Raw genomic sequence first — 20,043 nt, 5'->3', positions numbered from 1 at the left:
GAAACAGCACAAGCGACATTCAAAAGAGCACTGTTCTTACCCCCAACACAGCAGATATGCCAGGCTGCTGAATATCACCATGCTCACAACAGCACTCCCATTCTCAAGAAGCAACACACAAATCCACAACAGACTGGGTTAGAACTTCTAACAGCCACTCAACAAAGTCCAGATAGCCCAGTTACAGCAACAGTGCCCTGTCACAGCAACCACTGCCTGCAGTTGTGTCACTCACCTACATGCTGGGAGAGGTGCACCTCCAATCACCCAGCCAGACCGATCACCATAATCACTGACTAATCAATAATTAAGACACACTTACTAGAAGCAGTGAAAAACACTTCTAGCGATACATGCTCCCAAACCAAATGAGAATCTGGTCTGCAATGAATCCTAGCAACTAAGTTGGGAAGTTACCCAGACTCTGTTGGTGCTGCAAAGTCTTATTAATGGAAGAATGCGTGCGACACAAATAACTAACATAACATAGCACAATTACAACAGTTTCATCTCTGATGAAATTTAAAATGCCAGCATGCTAAAATGGACTCCAAATGTGCGCACAAAAGGCTGTGTTTTAAAACCTTTTAATAAAGTTTGACGTGGAACACACAGCTTGTGACAGAGCGAGAGGAGTCCAAGGGCATGTCTCCCCTCTTACAGTTAGAGCAACAAACAAGATTTTTTGTGAGGGTTCTGCCATTTTTTATACAATACAAAAATCATTTTCATGCACTTCCGGACAACAGGTCAAGGGCCGTTCAGTTCTGTTTATAACATTAAAATGTCTCATACACTTTCTTTTTTTTTTCATTTTCCTTTGACAAGAAACTGAGCGCAATATATTTAAATTAAGGTGATAAAATTATTAAAAGGGTGGACAAAATAACAGATGCACAAGTGTGAGGTACAAGTGCGGGTGGGGGAGGGCAGGTATTATGGTTCATATTTCTTAACATATTTTAAAAAATCTTTTAAAACTACAGCATAGACATAATAAACATCCCCGTCATTCCAGTACTGCATACATACAGCTCTACCAATACACCCCACTCATGTGCCCCGCTTCATCACTGGGTACTTCATAACAAGAACGCATGCACAGCTCTGCCGGTGCACCACAGCCCTGGGCTGTAGCACCCTCTGGTACTCCAGTACTAGCACAATACTGCTCTGCCCGTGCACTCCAAACCCAGGCTGGCAGCACCTCCTGCCTGCTGTGCTAGTGCTGGGAACCACTCCTACAAATGGACCTCAGTCCAGAATCCCTGGGCAGCAAATGGTTCCGATTCGCCACCTGTGGCAACACTAAACCAGCACAAAAATCTGCAACCTGCCCCCATCCTTTAGAAATGAAGATGCAGGGAGTGGAAGAATAAGGCAGACTCCGGAAGTCTTAGCCTCACTCAAGCACAGAGTCTGACGTGCAACCAGGGACTGGCTATGAACCAGCACCCTGGGCCTGACATGGACTACTGAGGGGTGACTACTCAGGGGTACAAGCGGGAAAGAGGAGGGAGTGTTGGAAAAGAGGAAGAGATATGTGAACTGAAGAGGGGCGAGAGGGCTGCGAAGAGAGCAAAACTGCACTCTCTAAGTGGGGTTAAGCAAAGGAAAGCAAGCGATGTGGAGAGAAGATCATAGCCACGGAGAAGAGGAACTGTAGCAGGAGACACAAGGGAAAAGAGAAGAGAGCATGAACAGCAGCAGGAAGAGAGCAGAGAACAAGAAGAGAGAGCAGGGGCGGCTCAGGGATTGAGATAAGGGAGACAAAACAGGACAAAGAGCAAGAACTAAAAGTACTGAGGGATTCAGGCTGCAGCAGAAACTGCTACAGGAGAAGTGGGAGACCAGACATTTAAAGAGGAGAAATTGATACCGAGCAAGTCGGGCCTGTAAAGGCAAGCAAAGAGAAAACAGGCACGCATGGGCAAATTGCGCAATGAGGGGTTGACAAGGACTGCAATGGAACTGTTTAAGTTGACTATTAATCATTTAATTAAGTAAAGGGGAGATTACAGAAGGATGCAGTACATGGGCTTGGGATAAAGGAGTCTTCAGTTGACTACAGAAATCCAACACTAAGAGGTCCTCATAATGAATGGCCACTTAATTCTAGGGTCTGGTGCAGGGGGCAGTAATGGTTTGAGACCCACAGATCTGTTTTGTTCCACCCAAAGATTTCAGCCCCTAAAGCTCAGGGAAACTCTGACCTGGAATTACAAATTCTTGAGGGTAATTCCTAATTTCTAAGCAAATCCTAAGAGTCCCACTTTCGATCGTCCATTAACTCCACCCCCTGGATTTACCAGTACCCCCGAAATCTTTAAATCTGTGTGGGGATGGGTAGAGGTATGGAAAAGATTACCAGGCAACTTGGAATGAGGACCTAAGTCGGAAGGTTTTGTGGTAAGACCGGGAAAGGAGCCATAATAGATCATGCTATATTGAATTGTCTCTGAATCTTAAAAATGGAGTCAAAATTAATACCAGGACACTACCAAGCAGGTAAGCAGGTGGTATAGGACCTGGGAAAAATGAAGAGTGGGGTACATCATCAAAAGGACTCTGTACCACAGCAGCAAGGGGGCAGTTTAGTTATGATTTAGCAAGAGACAGTCAAACATCTGGAGCTTCAGAGAACCAATATATTTATACAAATGAAGCTATTCTGTAATAATAAAGTATGTATATAAAACTTATCATAAAGACACGAGTGACATTTTACCTGCAACTGGTCAATAACCAAAAATAGAGGACAAGAATGAAAGTCAATAAAGAGGACTGGATGATGGTGAACCCTGTGGGACTCTAAAGAACATTAAGACTTTTGTGACATGAAGCCACCTAGTTTTCTAAAATATGGTGGGTCACTGAGAAACTCCAAAAATCTTATTGGTGCCATGAAGACTACTTTATTTCCGCCCACACTTGCGCTCACTACATTTGAGGTCAGGCACATTAATGTCCCACAACAAATTCCTGCACAGAATGTACAATACGCCGGGAAGGTTACATACACACCGTCACCGTCTGGATGACAACTGTGACAGATAGGGCAGGGTGGGCGTGGATTTTTTTTTTACATTTGGCATTGTCCTGCACTTCCATACAGATTTACTGGAGGGAAGTAGCCCAGGTCCTCACAGACATGACAGATCCACCTATACTACTCACACCGCTCATGGCCCTGCTGGGCTTCACTGGGGAGGTGGACATCACCTTCAGGAAATATATAGCTGAGCCTACTCCGTGCTAAACGCAGACTAGCATGCAGATGGAGTTGCAGCAGAGCACCTAAATTCAAGGAATGCTTGACCCACAAGGCTAACTGAACATATATGCAGAACTTCTGCCCTAGAAATATATAGAAACCCTTACATAACTATCTGCTTAACCAGCCACAAAACAAGGAGGTGTCACTCAACCCGGCATTCTCGGTCTAAACAGCTCAATGCATCAAGGAGTTGGCCCCTGCATCCATAGACAAGGCAGTGGATCTACTCACTCGTACTAAGCTGGGAGGAGACCTTCGTTTCTATTCCTTTCGCTCACTCCCCCCTACCAACTGCGCCACCCTATGAGGTATCGGCCTACACACTAGAATATATCCCCATACAAAATAACAATTTTACTAATAACTACTTACCCACTGTCTCTGGTACTGAGGTTCCAAGATGAACCGTTGTGGTGCGAGATATGGCAAATGTAATTGAGATGTATTGATAGGGTTATGAAATACGTTTATTATCATTCTGACTGATTTCAAAAGTCAGTTGTACCAACTGAATGCCCAATAAAGAAAGTTTAAAAAAGAATAAAGGATCCTTTATGTCAAAGACAGTCGAAAGATCCAAGTAAGATTGATGGAATAGACTCTCACCCGAACAATGTCCCACTAGATGACTACTGGAGGTGGCGCAGGCAAGTGGCCAGGTTGGTATGCAAGTGCAGAACCCCTGGCTCATATTTCTTGTGAATCTGAAGCCAGAGCAAGTAGAGCTTTCTGTAAAATTTCCAGAAAAGCCAGATTGGCAACATGAATGGCAATAAATTCAAGGATGTATTGGATTCACTATTCAAGATGGAGTTCGTTTTAATTTTTGTAAGGGGATGGGCAGAACGAGGTGCACAGGAAGGAAGAGCAAGTAGTAAAGGAAGAGAGGAGGGAAAATAGGGAAAGCAGAGAGAAGAGCGTGATTTAGAGAATGAGTTCAACAACAATAGGAACTCTTCAGCAGAGATGATAAAATTGGAGAGAGCAGAGCCAGGCAAGACAAAAGTATGGACTTTCTAAAAGAGTACAGAGGCACAGTAGAGGAGAGCTGAACCTGCTAGGGGAGGGGTGGAAAAAGAAGGCAAAGAAGGAAGAATGTGCTAAGGGAAGGGGTGAGAAAAGGAGAAAAACAAACATTTAATGGAAATTTTAGGAACTGCTGGTGGTAGTGAAAAGCATAGAGGGTGAAACTGGGATATCAGACACAAAAGATGAGGAGGGGAGAGTGGGGGGAAAAAGGAAGTGAAGGAACTGCTGAAGAGGTAAGTGAGGAGAAGGGGGAAATAGTGGAAATGTTTAACACAGCACAACGAAAAGAACAGACAAAGCAGTGATATACAAAATGTTTTGGTAATTAGGGGAAAAACAGGAGAAGCTAAAATGGGAGTGGGTGCAGAAATTGCTAAGGAGGAAAAAGCAGCAAAATGGAGAGAGAAAAAGCAGCAACAAGGGGGACAGGGGAGTAGATGCTGAAATGAAAAGGGAGCATAAACATTAAAAAGCGAGGAAGGTCAGGAAGTGCTTACTAGAGAGGGGAAATGATTGGTATTGGAAAGCTGTAATTCGGGAAAGGAAGAAAGGCAGCCAAAAAATGAGAGATTTGCAAACGCACAAGAAGAGACAGTAATAACTGTTTATAATGGAAAAGGAGGATCCGGCATGGTTGGAGAAAAGGAAGAGAAATGCAAGGAGAATCAATGGATGAGGAAAACACTCCTGGCCACTGCACCATCAGATTCTGCATTGAAGACAATATCTTAGCACGCTTTACCGCAGAAGTTTGTACAGTATGCTGGATTTCATCAGTGTTATTTGCCTTTCATCTCCGTTTTGTGAAAAGCTGGAATCAACATAAAGCAGATGGACACTGGCTCTGTTTGTGTACTTTCAGGGGTTTAGAGGGATAAAATTGGTGGTAAAGAAGCTAATCGCTTTATTGCACACAATATGTTGGGCATTAACAATTGTTAATGGACCTTGCGCCTCGTCATCTTCAGACTAGGTGCATAACGGCAAAGTAGGCAATTAACATCAGTTAAAGCACTCTGCAGAACACTTGCATGCTAGATATCCCTATATGTACTACCAGAAATTCATATTTTTCAGGAGGGTATATCACTTTTCCTTCTTATAAAGATTAGAGCCTAGCACTCCTGCTCCCAAGCTTCCCCTGACAAAGCCAGTCCTCACATTCTTAATTTGTCATTTGTTTTGAGATTTATGTAGGAGGCTGCCTAGTTGGTGCAGGTGAAAGACACATCCTGCTTCAGTCCTACATTTTATCCACTACGTAATCTTATGTAAAGCAAACGATTGCAGCTTCTGCAACGGCTCAATCTTCTAACAGCACTGTAATAAATAAAAAAAGACAATGCCAGCACATTACCAAGTTAACGTCCAGCCAATGAGCCTGAATGTCAGGGCATGACAACATGAAAGGCGCCTCAGTTGCAAAGTTGCCTCCACATCAAACGTACCACAAAGCTAAAAGACCCAGAAGGGCACACCCTTTTTAGTGTTCGTGAAACAAAAACACAGCTCATCACTATTAGGGTATGTGGAAATGTTTAAAAATCCCTTTCTCTCTTTCTTTCAACCGTTAAAATAAATACAAATAAGAGCCACAACAAAAAGTAAATAAATGCATAATATTCTCCCACGTGGATTCAGCTGATGAGACTACGTCTTTAGCTAGAATTCGGCCACATGTTTAGGTTGTACCCCCCTCCCAACCCCGACACACACCCACACAGCCTTGACCATTAAGCTCTGTAAAGAATCACGAGTCCAAAATATAGAAGGGTAAAAATTAAGATAACATACATTCCAGTCTTTTCAAAGCCAGCCACAGCTCAGTCACCAATCCAGACTGAAGACTGCGGCAGGCACTGGACCCAACTCAGGAGATGGAACTCAACCACACCCTGAAAGTAGGATGCTAGTGCTACGAAGACGCGGACCTATGAATGAGGGTGCTGCTGTGTGGGCTGAGGGTGGTGCGAGAGTGAGGAAAGGGAGGTTAGTGCTGTGGGAACGAAACAAGAGCTTCCAAAAACAGGAAGGAGCCAGGGGATTAAGGATACTGGGATTCCTGTGGGCGAGGCTCTGGGACGTCGGCAGTCACCAGTTGTCACACGAAGGTTTAGGGACACAGAAAAGGAGACTGTAGAAAGGTGATATCAGTGGTTCACGAGAGGGACGGACATCGCCGTGAAACCTCTTCCGCAGCCAGGCGAGGCAGGCTTTTCTTTCCATGGCCCAGAGCTCCCCGCCACGTTTCTTCCCCATCTTCCTTCCCCTCTCCATTCTTTTCTGGTGTGCGTCACTCGTTTCCTCATGCTCGTCGTAGTAGGCCGCATCACCAGGGCTGGGACGGCAGGGCCTGGGTGACCACCGGGGCCCCCTCCATGGGTATCACCGTCACAGCGGCGGTGGAGGCAGCAGCGGCGGCTGCTAGTGCCATGGGACACACTTCACCAGTGCCTAGGGTAAAAAGAAGACCAATGCAATTATTTGCCAAAATTAATATGCTAAATAATATTAATACTTGGCACAACTATTAACTACAAAATATTTCCCAATTCCACAAAAGTGACTGGATAATTCGTGTCAAAATTGGGTCACAAGACATAGGTTTTCCACATGAACAAATCAAACATTTGCATAATGAATTTCAATTTACCCTTGTTTGCTGAACTAATAGTAAGTGAAAAACAACAAGCATTGGCATAGCCAACAGGTCTCGCCTTTGGGACCTTATAAGTGTTTAGCCATACAACGGTTGATGTTGTTGCACCAAAGATATTGTGCTGCATAACTAAATAATTATAAGGTCCCAAAAGTGAGACCTATTGGCTATGCCAATGCTTGTTTATAGGGGCATTACACATGGCAGCTAACCTCTGGAAAGTGCTTGGTAATGGAGATGAGAAAGTGGTTACGTATGAATGTGAATTTGTATTTTCCACAAACTGCACAGAGTGGACAAAATTTCGAAATTTGTGTTCTCTAATCAAGATCCTAAGAGGGGGAATAGGAGATCATGGGCTATTACCATTCTATAAAGGGTAATGTCTTAAGTGAAAGGACTTTTGACTCTTTTGGCAACTAACTGCCAATTCATTCTTTTATGGCGACCAAACAAGAAGGATCATAGGTCTAATTAATGAACTTCTAGGCACAGATCTTCTTTGCAGTAATTTTGTTATACTTTGAAAAGATGTTCTGTTAGAGAACTCACTACATAATGAAGATGTTGTCAGTGCTATTTCATTTCTTTTGTTGGTTCTTTGGTTCTTTGTTAACACTTAGTTTACCACTTACGGTTTAATAAAGAGGTCGGAGTTTGAAAGACGACCCAACAATAGTCAATTTCAATGTGATGGTAAAATGACAAAGGAGAGCAGCTGACATGTTTTGCTAAAGACACTTATTTGTGGTAGAACGTTTTCCAACACTGTAATGAAATTAAAATTAAAATAAAAAACGTGTTATAGTGAAGTCATTTTCATCATTGGGCACATGGTTGATACGCTAACAAGAGTTCGTTGTTGTTATTTTTTGTGAAAGGATCTGCTATGCAGGGAACGAAGACAGCACATGCTACACATTATTTAAAATACCGCAGATTTAAAGTTAGCTACGTCCATATCGGGGATAAATCGTTTGTGATTGTATTGGTGGGCTTATAGGTTCGTCTGACAAAGATATGCAATTTTTGTGCACAAGAAGACATAACGTTAAAAAACAGGAACTCTAGTTTTTGGGTGACAAAATTTTTATTGAGGGCAAAGAAAGGAGCTTCAACCGGGTGCAATGTGAGCTTGACCGTAAAAACAAATGAATGCCTAAACGTGTGTAACTAATCAAAAGCATTTAAGTGCTGTCAATGCACGGGTCTGTCTAAAAGAATCTTGCTCGTCTGTAAACAATATACTCAGATACAGTTGTTAACTACTCTGGGAGCATTTATTCCACATTATACCAGGTGGCATTGTTAAAGGAAAGTGTTGGCTTACAAGAGGTGCCATGTAGAGTACCGATACTCTCCCATTAGAAATGTCTGTACATTTAAACCTTGAAACCAAGAAAAATCTTTGGCAGTGAAGCACCGTAGCAAGAATGTGATGGGACGTGGTGCAAACAAGACAAGCAATGGCCGCGCGGCCGTGAAAGTGACACGGCCGCGAAAGTGAAAGTAATGGCGAGCGATGCGGAGGAAGAGATAAGAAAGGCAGATGGCGGCTGTGCGTGTGCATGCGAGCGTGCACGCAAGCTTGAGGCCAGCAAAAGCTTGTGGGTAGCACTTTGAAAACCCACTTACTAAATGTCTCGCAGAGCAGTGCATGCACTGGCTTAGCGAGACCTAATTAGCAGAAAGGAAGCTCGTTGGGTTGGGGGACGTCTAAGGTTAAGGAGAAAAAAGGAAGAGGGAGAAATAGGAGCTAAGCATGTATGTCGGAGTTGTAATGTAATGTAATGTAAAATGTAATGTAATGTAATGTAATGTAAAAATTACTTGTAAAGCGCGGCATACACCGGACGGTTTCTTGGCGCTGTGAGATAGGAGTTAGATTTCCTGCTTCAAAATGACTGACTTGCAGGTACCCAGGCAAAAGAGTGCTTGGCCTGGGCCGAAAAAAAACCAAATACATCACAGACTGTGAAAGAAAAGGGTAATCCGGAGGTGGCAGCACTGGTGGGTTTGGGCTGTACCTGCATGGGCAGGTAAACCAGCCAGATTCCTTGTAGCACTTTTACTTGTGTCTAACGAGTGGAACGTAAGTTACCGGTGGAGGTAAACACAGTTCTTCCCTCACCACATAAATACAATAAAAAGGCTATACAGAATCAAGGACCTATTCACAATGCAGCTTCTACGCACGGTGTCTGTAATGTCCCAGCACAGACACTGGTGTCAACCCTTGCCTCTAAACCCTGACAGCACTAGGTCATCTACCTACCCCCCCAATCAATCTGTAACCCTACAAAAATGGTCCACCGTGATTAGCAGGTGTGGTAGCACTTGACACGTGCCACCACACCTGCTAATCAAAAGACAAAAGAATTGTTTGTATAACTGCATGTGGTAATAATTTCCCACATTATCACATCCTGCCCCTCTGTAATCTGCTCTATCTCCAACTCTGCTAGATGACCATCGTTCAGTATTCTCTTAAAGACCATCTCTTGTTGTCCTATCCTCTACCTCCCTTTCCCATCACATCGTCTAGCCCCTTAGCCTATAGACACATTCGGCTATCAGTTCTCTATTTTATCCTACAGGTTCTATACTCTATGCCACCATTTGTCTCCTACCACAGTTTCCAAATTTACTTGCTCCCCACATCTGCTATTACGCAATGGGCCTCATGTTTATCATCGATTATTCCACAAAACATGTGCTTCCTTTCCTCCAACCCTTCCATATTTTGAGGTCTCGGCTGGCGATAGCAGCGCGCATGCGCTGCTCTCAGCATTCAAGAGCTTCTTGAAATCAATCCGGTTTTGGAAGGGGACTTGAAGCCCTGCCCATCTTTTTAATTGGATAGCGTCATGTTCCATGCAAAAGAGGCTGGCTTCTGATTGTAAAGGAGGCTTCTTAGTCCCTCCTTGTTGCCGCCTTGTCTCCATTTGGCCCTGGCCACCGGGATTAGATCGTTTACTGGCGGCGTGACACTCTCTCCTTCATTAGTCGGTAGGCACTTTTTTCTTCGCATTCGGCTTTGGCAAAGTCAGTCGCATGTTTATTTTTGAATCGCGCTTAAACATGCAGCTGTCTTTGTGGTACCGCCCTTGTTTTACTTGATAAATAATGTCTTGTTTTACTTGTTAAACAATGTCCTATGGGAACGCTGCTGTGGTGGAACTTCCGGCTGGCGCGGTGATAAAGGATCCTGTTGGTGTTTAAAGTCGACCCCTCCTGAACAGACCGGTGGCCGAGAGGAACGGAGATCTCTAATGTAAGTAAGGTCGTGCACGTTGCTGAAGGTTGAGGACCGACAAACGTTTGGCTACGCTTGATCCTCCGGAGCCAATCAAGCTGAGTGCGAGTGTTGTATTTAATGGGGAGGCCCTATTGATCCTCTCTAGTTACGGGCTAAGATTTGCTTGCGTAGTTTGTCGCCACCCACGCTCAGCTCCTTATAGTGGTCACCGTGAATAAAAAGCTCGGCCTATCCCCTTCCAGCAGAGCTGTTCACTTTTCTCTTTGCTACATTAGACGCTGGGTATATCCGCGTCAGGGACTATGCAGCTTCTTAGAAACCCATGCAGACAAACTGTTTTTAACAATTAGGTTTATATCTTACCTTTCCCAGTTGGTCTTTTATTCTCTTGTTGGAGAACTTGGAACGGGTCTTTTAGGAAAGCGTTTCATGATAATCTGCCTTGTATGTATGTGACCATGCCCTTACCTCTCGCCATATAATCTTTTTTGTCCACACGTGCCCCTCCAAATCAGAGTGATGCCTTTTTGGCATTTGGGAGGAAGTGAATAGTTCTGCCCGACTATTACTTCCTAGTCTGTTTCGAGTGGTACTAAAGATGCGGAATCCCTAAGACAATGGTATGCGACATTGGAGGGTGAATAATGTGGTAGGTCAGTTTACTTTGTCTTGAACTTGGTTAGCTGTGTCTCCTAGCTGTTGTGCTAAAGCTGTCAATTGTCATGGGTGTGGTTTTTCAGTGGCCTTGTTTGTCAACTCTAAAACACGGCCAGTTGCAGTTGCTACAGGCCTAGTATGATCGGTGGACCCTCAGTCCGAAATCTTGACCGTGGCTACATCATTTAAATACACTGACGGTCTTTATACTATTTTGGTCCAACTCTGGCAACTCCACAAGAGGCACATTGGTAGGCACTCCTTGATTGTGTGAATAAGTCATATAAGTACTTGGGCTCGCCGCATTAACAAAGGCTGCAGTGTTCCCTGGCTAAGTTGTTGTTCGATAGGGACTAAACCATTGTGTTAGGATTAAACGCCCGGTTTAGGAAATTGAATGCATTTTACAAGGTGGGCCGCGAACGAAGTCCTGTGCATCTCATTGTAATATCAGCTGACGCCATCTGTCAGTTGTCATGGCAACATTTGGTAACAGGTGAGGTGAGGGTGACCTAATACAAAAATAGAAATGACCGGTCCTCTATGTGTTGCTGTACTAGTAACTGAGAAAACAGGACTCATGCAAAAAGTGAATGAGTTACAACTGGCTGAGACATTCCCATCAGCCCACCCTTCTGGCGGAATCTCATCATATGGGATTTGTTAATCAATCCAACCAGCCGCCCAAACCAGTAAATGATGGTGCGGATTTGGATGTGGAGTAGAAACTCTAGCCAGAATGTTACTCAGAGGGTAGTGCTAAAGGTGTGTAGTGCAGTGCTGTGGTGAAGGAAAAATTAAAATTACCGACTCAGACAAAAAATATGTTTAATGAGGATTGTCTAAGTGTCAAGGTTAAAACCACGCCGGGTAGCCTAAATATATAACTACACTATGGCACTGTGCAGGACGGTCAACATGTTTCAGCCAAATTGGAAGTCTATCTGGCTTTTGTCAGGACCTAGATAATAATAAGCTACTGCAACATGGAAAACGTGAATGTGCAAAATAGTAACAAAGAGAATAACAAAAATATTTTTGGTGTTATATTATATAGAAATACTTACATCTACCAGGAACTTGGAGCCCCAATGTTCACAAGGAAGATGTAAATTGTGTCTTAATCCTGTTGAAAAAACACATATAAAAACAAACACATATTTACATGTATATCCACATATTCACCAAGAAACTGTACAGCCAACACACTAGCATAAGTATATTATACTCAGCTTGTTCTTGAGTATACTCACTCTTTCACAAAAGAAATGACATTTCTTCTGTGAAAGAGTGAGTATACTCAAGAACAAGCTGAGTATAATATACTTATGCTAGTGTGTTGTCTGTACCGTTTCTTTGTGAATATGTGGATATACATGTAAATATGTGTTTGTTTTTATATGTGTTTTTTCAACAGGATTAAGACACAATTTACATCTTCCTTGTGAACATTGGGGCTCCAAGTTCCTGGTAGATATAAGTATTTCTATATAATATAACACCAAAAATATTTTTGTTATTCTCTTTGTTACTATTTTGCACATTCACGTTTTCCATGTTGCAGTAGCTTATTATTATCTAGGTCCTGACGAAAGCCGGATAGACTTACAATTTGGCTGAAACATGTTGACCGTCCTGCACAGCGCCATAGTGTAGTTATATATTTAGGCTACCCGGCGTGGTTTTAACCTTGTCACTTAGACAATCCTCATTAAACATATTTTTTGTCTGAGTCGTTAATTTTAATTTTTCCTTCACCACAGCACTGCACTACACACCTTTAGCACTACCCTCAGAGTAACATTCTGGCTAGAGTTTCTACTCCACATCCATATCCGCACCATCATTTGATGGTTTGGGCGGCTGGTTGGATGGATTAACAAATCCCATATGATGAGATTCCGCCAGAAGGGTGGGCTGATGGGAATATCTCAGCCAGTTGTAACTCATTCACTTTTTGCATGAGTCCTGTTTTCTGTTACTAGTACAGCAACACATAGAGGACCGGTCATTTCTATTTTTGTATAATGTCTATGATGTAGGGAAGTGAAATGACAGGTAGGTAAATTTATTCCCTTGACCCCCTTAAAATTCTTTTTATTGGAGGGTGACCTAATTACATTCCGGCAATTACATTTCCCTCCAACTTGGAGTGGTATGTATCAGTGACGGACACTGGCCCTTTCCTTACAAGCATCCAGCATGAAGGGCACTCACTGCCTGTGAGGATAACAAGGGACCGTGGAACAAACTATCTCCAACAAGCATTTGCAATGCAATAGGTCTCGCATTAGGAAAGTGTGAGCTATTGGCATTGTAAATGAAATTTTTTTTTAATATGTGTTGGCTTTGAAAATATATAAATTAATAGCATTGTTATTCACAAAGCCAATAGCTTACACTTTCCTAATGCGAGTCCTATTGGCTATGGCAATGCTTGTTGGTAGCAAGCAAGGACAGTGATGATGTTGTGGTGCCCCAGAGTGATGTGGGGGTGCCACCGAGTGATGTGGTGGTGTCCCCGAGTGATGTGGTGGTGTCCCCGAGTGATGTGGTGGTGTCCCCGAGTGATGTGGTGGTGTCCCTGAGTGGTGCCCCTGACTGATGTGGTGGTGTCCCTGAGTGATGTAGTGGTGCTCCTGAGTGATGTAGTGTGTGAGGGTGTGTGGGGGGGGGGGGTGAGTGTGAGTGTGAGAGGGTTGTTAGGGTGAGGGTGTGAGGTTGTGAGGGTGAGGGAGGGTGTGTGAGGGTGGGTGAGGGAGGGTGAGGGTGACAGGGTGAGGGTGGGTGAGGGAGTGTGGTGGTGAGGAGGGGTGAGGGTCCGAAGTAAATGGTGGCAGGGCAGATATCATAAGACAGAGAAGAGACTGTGTGGTGACTGCGTTGGTCAGTTTCAGAATCAGGAGGGGCAGAGTCAGCACTGTCTACGAGGGATCAACGTGTCTAGAGGCAAAGCATAGCGGATGTAGCATTGCAGCTAGCAAGTCGAGTGTTTTCAAGCGGAGTGTCCCTAGAGAGATGACAACAGCATTTGAGGAGCAAGGCTACTGTAAACAAGCATGGTAGGCTTTCACTTTCGTCCAGAAACAAGCTCTCGGCATTGCTGTGGCAGGGGGGGAGGGTGGGGGGGGAGCGCATTCCTTTGAAGTCTGATGCGGGGGCGCAGCAGCCTTTGACGTCTGATGCCGAGGCACAGACAAATGGTGGTGTGTTATGTGGCTGGCAATGGTGTGCACGCGCATAGATCACATGAACTGTAAGCGATCCGCAGCAGTTTTGGTAGACTTTTCTTTTCCGCTTACTATAATCTCGCCGGAGCAATGCGCAAGCGCATTGGCTCACGGAAGACCTAAACATGCATCTCAGTTAAGTCTTGATGCACTAAAATGAGTTCTAATGAAGAGCTCTGGCAAACACCTGCACAAGTTAAGCACTGATTGGCCTACTTGCTTGTGGGCGTAGATGCACCAAAATGCCAGGTGTAGCAGAAGGACCACCGCACAACTGTTGTTACCTAATAACATCACGGGATTGGCCCTTTGTCACAAGGGCTTAGCAAGAATGTCATGGGCCATAGAATAAGCAAGGATGTAGATCCCCTTACCACCGGTGGGGAAGTAAAATGCAGTGATAACCTGGGTCAGTGCCCCTGCAGGCCTCTGGGCCTGGTGCCAAGCCCAAGCTGCATCATTGATAAATACGCCAATATTTGTCCAACAGTTCACCCCTCGTGCTGTGGAATGGAAATTAGAGCTTTCTATCCCTGGCGTTGTCTTCAGGGCGAATCAGCTCGTTCCCCTGTCTGCCCAGACGGAAGCATGCGCGTGCTGCTGCTTGACTGCGGCTGGAATGCTGATGAACAGGGCTGCCCAGCCAGCCAATATACCCAGCATTGTAAGCTGGATGATGTGACTGGACTGTGGCACCTGCACCCAGCATCTTGATTTTAACATAACGTGTATTTGTAAAGCATACATTCACCCAAGGATATCTTGGCGCTGAATAATGTAACCCAACTAAAGCGTACATATTTTATTGACCGCAGAAGGATGAAAGGCTGGGTGGACAAGCCGGGATTCGAACCTGTGACAATGAAGTGGAACACAAGCATAGGTCCACTAGGCCACCCGACCCGGCTGGAATCCGACGGTCAACGGTTTGACAGACCCTCTCAGCCTTTCATCTCCCAAAGGCTGGGAAAGCACAGGAGGTTTGGTAATAATAAATATCTGTCATTTGTCAAGAGAGCCAACAGGCTCTTTGGGGTGAGCAGGCGCTTTGGTAGGGTACGTGTTAGGCTACATTAGAGGCGCTACAGAAGAGGTCTGAGCCTTGATCAGATGCCCATCAGTTAAGAAGAGCAACTTTATGCCCATAAATTAAAATAAATGACCAAATGCAAAACATGTCTCGTGTTAAAATGTACTCTCCCGAATTCCATAGTTCTTGGTGTGAAAATATAGCTCAGGTTATGTTATGGTCCCTTGTGTGAAAGAGAGAAGCTGTGCTTGTTTTCACTGTTCCTACTGTCACTATGTGCAAGAGGCAAAAATACTACAGTGCACAGCACCAGCAAGATGGCAAAAATGGAGGAATCTGGCTTTTAAGCATTACAAAAAAAGATCCACTATCTGTTAATGAATCATGTTCATGTGTAATATCTTTATTATCAAAGAAAAGGCATAATGGGTGAACAGCCCTTATTAAACAAGCATTTGCAATGCAATAGGTCTCACATTAGGAAAGTTTGAGCTATTGGTATTGAAAATGACAATTTTTTTATTCATTTGTTGGTTTTAAAAGAAGCGAAATTAATAGCTTTGCCATTTACAATTCCAATAGTTATAATTTTTGCAAATGTGACACCTATAGCATTTGTAATGCAATATGTGTTGTATTTACGTGACTTACATGTATTGATATCACAAATAACAATGGCTTTTAATTTTTTTATTAATTAATACTTAAATAAAAGTTATTGTAATTTATAATGGCAATAGCTTAAACTTTTGTAAATAACTTATGAAGATTATGTTCAGTGTATTTTATTGTGACGAAAATCCAAGAACAGAAGTGAAATATTAACATCTTTTTGTGACATTTGTAATAAAGCTTGAAACATTGATGTGGTGGTGTCCCTGAGTGATGCTGTGGTGGTGCTGAGTGATGCTGTGGTGGTGCTGAGTGATGCTGTGGTGATGCAATAGATAGAGTGAGTGCGATAGATAGATAGAGTGAGGGCGATAGATAGATAGAGTGAGGGCGATAGAGTGAGGGCAATAGATAAGAGTGATGGCGATAGATAAGAGTGATGGCGATAGATAAGAGTGATGGCGATAGATAAGAGTGATGGCGATAGATAAGAGTGATGGCGATAGATAAGAGTGAGGATGATAGATAGATAGATAGATAGATAGATAGATAGATAGATAGATAGATAGATAGATAGATAGAGTGAGGGCTATAGATAGAAGGAGTGAGGGCGATAGATAGTGAGGGCAATAGATAGATAGTGAGGGCGATAGATAGATAGTGAGGGTTATAGATAGATAGTGAGGGCGATAGATAGATAGAGTGGGGAGAGGGGAGAGAGGGGAGTGAGGAGAGAGGGGAAAGAGGGAGGGGAGAGAGGGTTTGGAGAGTGAGGAGAGGGGAGAGAGGAGACGGGAGAGTGAGGAGAGGGGAGATTGAAAAGAGGGAAGAGTGAGGAGAGGGGAGAGTGAGGATAGAGGGAGTGGAGAGGGAGTGGAGAGAGGGTGGGGAGAGGGGTAGTGAGGAGAGAGGGGGAGGGGAGAGTGAGGAGAGAGGGGAGAGTAAGGAGAGAGGGAAGAGGGAAGAGGGGAGAGGAGAGCGGGGAGAGAGGGGAGGGTAGAGAGGGATGGTAGAGGAGAGAGAGGAGAGAGGTGAGAGAGGAGAGGGGAGAGTGAGGAGAGAGGGGGTAGGTAGAGAGGAGAAGAGTGAGGAGAGAGCGGAGAGTGGTGAAAGGGGAGAGTGGTGAAAGGGGAGAGTGGTGAGGGGGGAGAGTGATGAGAGAGAGGATAGAGTGTTGAGACAGGAGAGAGTGGGGGGAGTGAGGATAGTGAGGAGAGGGGAGCGGTAGAGAAGAGAATAGAGGGGAAGTGAGGAGAGGGGAGAGAGGGACGTGAGAGTGGAGGGAGGGGAGAGTGGTGAGAGTGGTGAGAGGGGAGAGTGGTGAGTGGTGAGAGGGGAGAGTGGTGAGAGGGGAGAGTGGTGAGAGGGGAGAGTGGTGAGAGGGGAGAGTGGTGAGAGGGGAGAGTGGTGAGAGGGGAGAGTGGTGAGAGGGGAGAGTGGTGAGAGGGGAGAGTGGTGAGAGGGGAGAATGGTGAGAGGGGAGAATGGTGAGAGGGGAGAGTGGTGAGAGGGGAGAGTGGTGAGAGGGGAGAAGGGAGAGTGGTGAGAGGGGAGAATGGTGAGAGGGGAGAATGGTGAGAGGGGAGAATGGTGAGAGGGGAGAGTGGTGAGAGGGGTGAGAGGGGAGAGTGGTGAGAGGGGAGAGTGGTGAGAGGGGAGAGTGGTGAGAGTGGGGAGAGTGGTGAGAGTGGTGAGAGGGGAGAGTGGTGAGAGGGGAGAGTGGGGAGAGGGGAGAGTGGGGAGAGGGGAGAATGGTGAGAGGGGAGAATGGTGAGAGGGGAGAGTGGTGAGAGGGGAGAGTGGTGAGAAGAGAGAGGGGAGAGTGAGGAGAGTGAGGGGAGAGAGGAGAGTGAGGAGAGAGGGAGGTGAGAGAGTGAGGTGAGAGGGAGTGGAGAGTGAGGAGAGGGGAGAGTAGTGAGAGAGGAGAGAGTGGTGAGAGAGAGGAGAGAGTGGTGTGAGAGGAGAGAGTGGGGAGAGTGAGGAGAGGGGAGATTGAGATGAGAGGGAGGGGAGAGTGGTGAGAGATGGGAGAGTGGTGAGAGGGGAGAGTGGGAAGAGTGAGGGGAGAGAGGAGAGAGGAGAAGAGAGGAGATAGGAGAAGAGAGGGAAGAGGGAAGAGGGGAGAGTGGGGAGAGTGAGGAGAGGGAACAAAGTCACAAAAAGAACAAGCATTGTCCGCGCTCCGGGAGCGATGACGAATTTTGGATTGGGGGGGGGGGGGGGGAGTAGCACTTGAGAGCTAACAGAGATTTTGTTTTCTTGGCAGCTGAGACCACGTTATATAAATGTTACACTAGTGCAAAAAAAGGGCAACACTATTTTGCAGTGATGTTGCAGTTTGCATAAAGGAGGTTGGGCAAACTGGTTTATTTGTGCATTCAGCAGATAATGTTTTGCATAAAACAAAGAGAGAAAAAAATGCATACCAGTTGCAGGAAATGTATCCTGCATGTATTCCTTCAAATCCCTTCATGTGTCGTACAATTTATAACAAACAGCGTCTGCCCCATGAATAACCTTTGTTACACCCGAGAGGCTGTCAGAATGACTGTAGGCCGGATTGAAAGGTGACTTGCCTCTCTGTTTTTGAGGCCTTGGGTGAGTTTAGCACCGCCGATCTGCCTGTAAATTAAAAATAAATATGATGGAAGCGCCACTGTACACCACGGGGCTTTAAAGCATGGGTTCAGCCGCATCCCTCCCCCGCTGGGTCAGATGACAATGTAAACACGAACTGCAAGCAGCCTTTGGCCCCCGCTTGGCCCTAATCCTCTGTTTATTCAGCGTTTTAGCAGACTTCTGGGGTTGCGCCCGGCTGCCATTAAAGCCCTGAAGCATTTTGAAGTTTCTGTGAAAGTAATAAAATTAGCCAGTCCTCGGTGCTGGCCCAGCTCGAGCTGGCTGCATCCTTGTCTCGTGCCTGACACTGTCTTTTCGAGTTCATGCGAGTGATTTGGGCAAGAGCGAGGAAAAACAAGCATTGGCCGCGGGGCAGGGAGCGATGACGAATTTTGGATTGGGGGGGGGGGGGGATTGGGGGGGGGGGGGGGGCGGGGAGTATTGCCAAGCACTTGAGAGCTAACAAAGATTTTATTACAAAGGCAAACAAAACTGTACCGCAAGTCACAAAAAGAACAAACGTTCACTTTGTAAATAATAAAAAAACAAGTTGGATGGGGTGGAGGGCAGGGGAGTGAGCGAGGGAAAGGAGGGCAGGAGAGACGGAGGGGAGGAGACAGCTGAGGTGCTGCGGTGATTTGGGAGGGAGGGAGGGGGTGGGTGAAGAGGGCACGGGACTGTAGGGGCGGATGGGGAGGTAAAAGAGGCGGAAAAGACGGTTAGGGGCACACAACCTATTTGCATGCATGTGAGGCTAGTGCTAGATCAACTGCAAATACGTTGTAGGATTATAACAAGAGTGTGACCAGGCAATGAGTTGAGGACTGAATCATGTGGAATCGGCAAAGTAGGAGCTCGTAATAATACTATTAATAATATCTGAAATATTATAAGAGGTGTGTGGCAGAGCAGAAGTGGTTAGTGTAATAGGGTACACAACCGTAATGTTGTAAAGTGATAGCCGCAAACCTTATCATTTAAATTAGTTTAAAAGCGGTTGTCCGAGCACCCGTGAATTGCGTGAGAGTTAGGGTACAAGCCTTCGCCAATGCAGAACGGGCACAGAGGCAGCCTGCAGTGGCGGAACGCAAAATGATGCCTCCCCCTCCCCCTCCCCCCTGCAGAATGTGAAGAGGCCCGAGGCTCTTGAGTAAAGCATGCCTCGCAGATATGTAATGAGCTTGGGCTGAAAAGGATCCCCCCCCTCCCCACGAAAGGCTGCAGTGTTTCTGCATGTTAGTTAGCCCCTCAATAGCGGTAACATTATTAAAGCCGGTTTATAAGGCAATGGACAAAGTAAATGACTTCAACTAACAAGCTCTTGGCATTGCTGTGGGGGGGGGGGAGAAATGCGAGACACGGCCTGATGGAATAGCGGTAACATTATTAAAGCCGGTTTATAAGGTAATGGACAAAGTAAATGACTTCAACTAACAAGCTCTTGGCATTGCTGTGGGGAGGGGGGGAGGGGAATGCGAGACACGGCCTGGCGGCCGTGAAAAGTGTGAAGCGGGGGAGCGGATCCCTTTGAAGTGAAGCTCTCGGAGGCAGGCGGCTCGGGGAGCAAATGGTAAGCGTGTGCACGAGCACATGCACTCTATGTAATCCGCCTGGTGGTTTCAGAGCTTGGTTTGCCCTCAATACTCTCGTCTATTTATCACTTACGTAATA

The 20,043-nt window shown here is 45.4% G+C and overlaps 1 protein-coding gene across 2 annotated transcripts in view; it reads right to left on the bottom strand.

The window, feature by feature from the left end:
- Positions 1-571: 571 nt before the first annotated feature.
- Positions 572-20,043, bottom strand: part of MAZ (MYC associated zinc finger protein) — a 144,760-nt gene continuing 125,288 nt past the window's right edge. For both annotated transcript variants that reach the window (XM_086950595.1, XM_086950596.1), the window contains exon 5: positions 572-6,760. In XM_086950595.1, the coding sequence (XP_086806721.1) occupies positions 6,636-6,760 (125 nt within the window). In that variant the 3' untranslated portion in view covers positions 572-6,635. The remainder of the gene's footprint in view (positions 6,761-20,043) is intronic.

The sequence above is a fragment of the Lissotriton vulgaris genome, unplaced genomic scaffold, assembly GCF_964263255.1.
Source record: "Lissotriton vulgaris unplaced genomic scaffold, aLisVul1.2 SCAFFOLD_1510, whole genome shotgun sequence".
Taxonomy (NCBI): Eukaryota; Metazoa; Chordata; class Amphibia; order Caudata; family Salamandridae; genus Lissotriton; species Lissotriton vulgaris.
The sequence above is the reverse complement of the archived record's forward strand: the minus strand, read 5'-3'. Positions and strand labels throughout refer to the sequence as shown.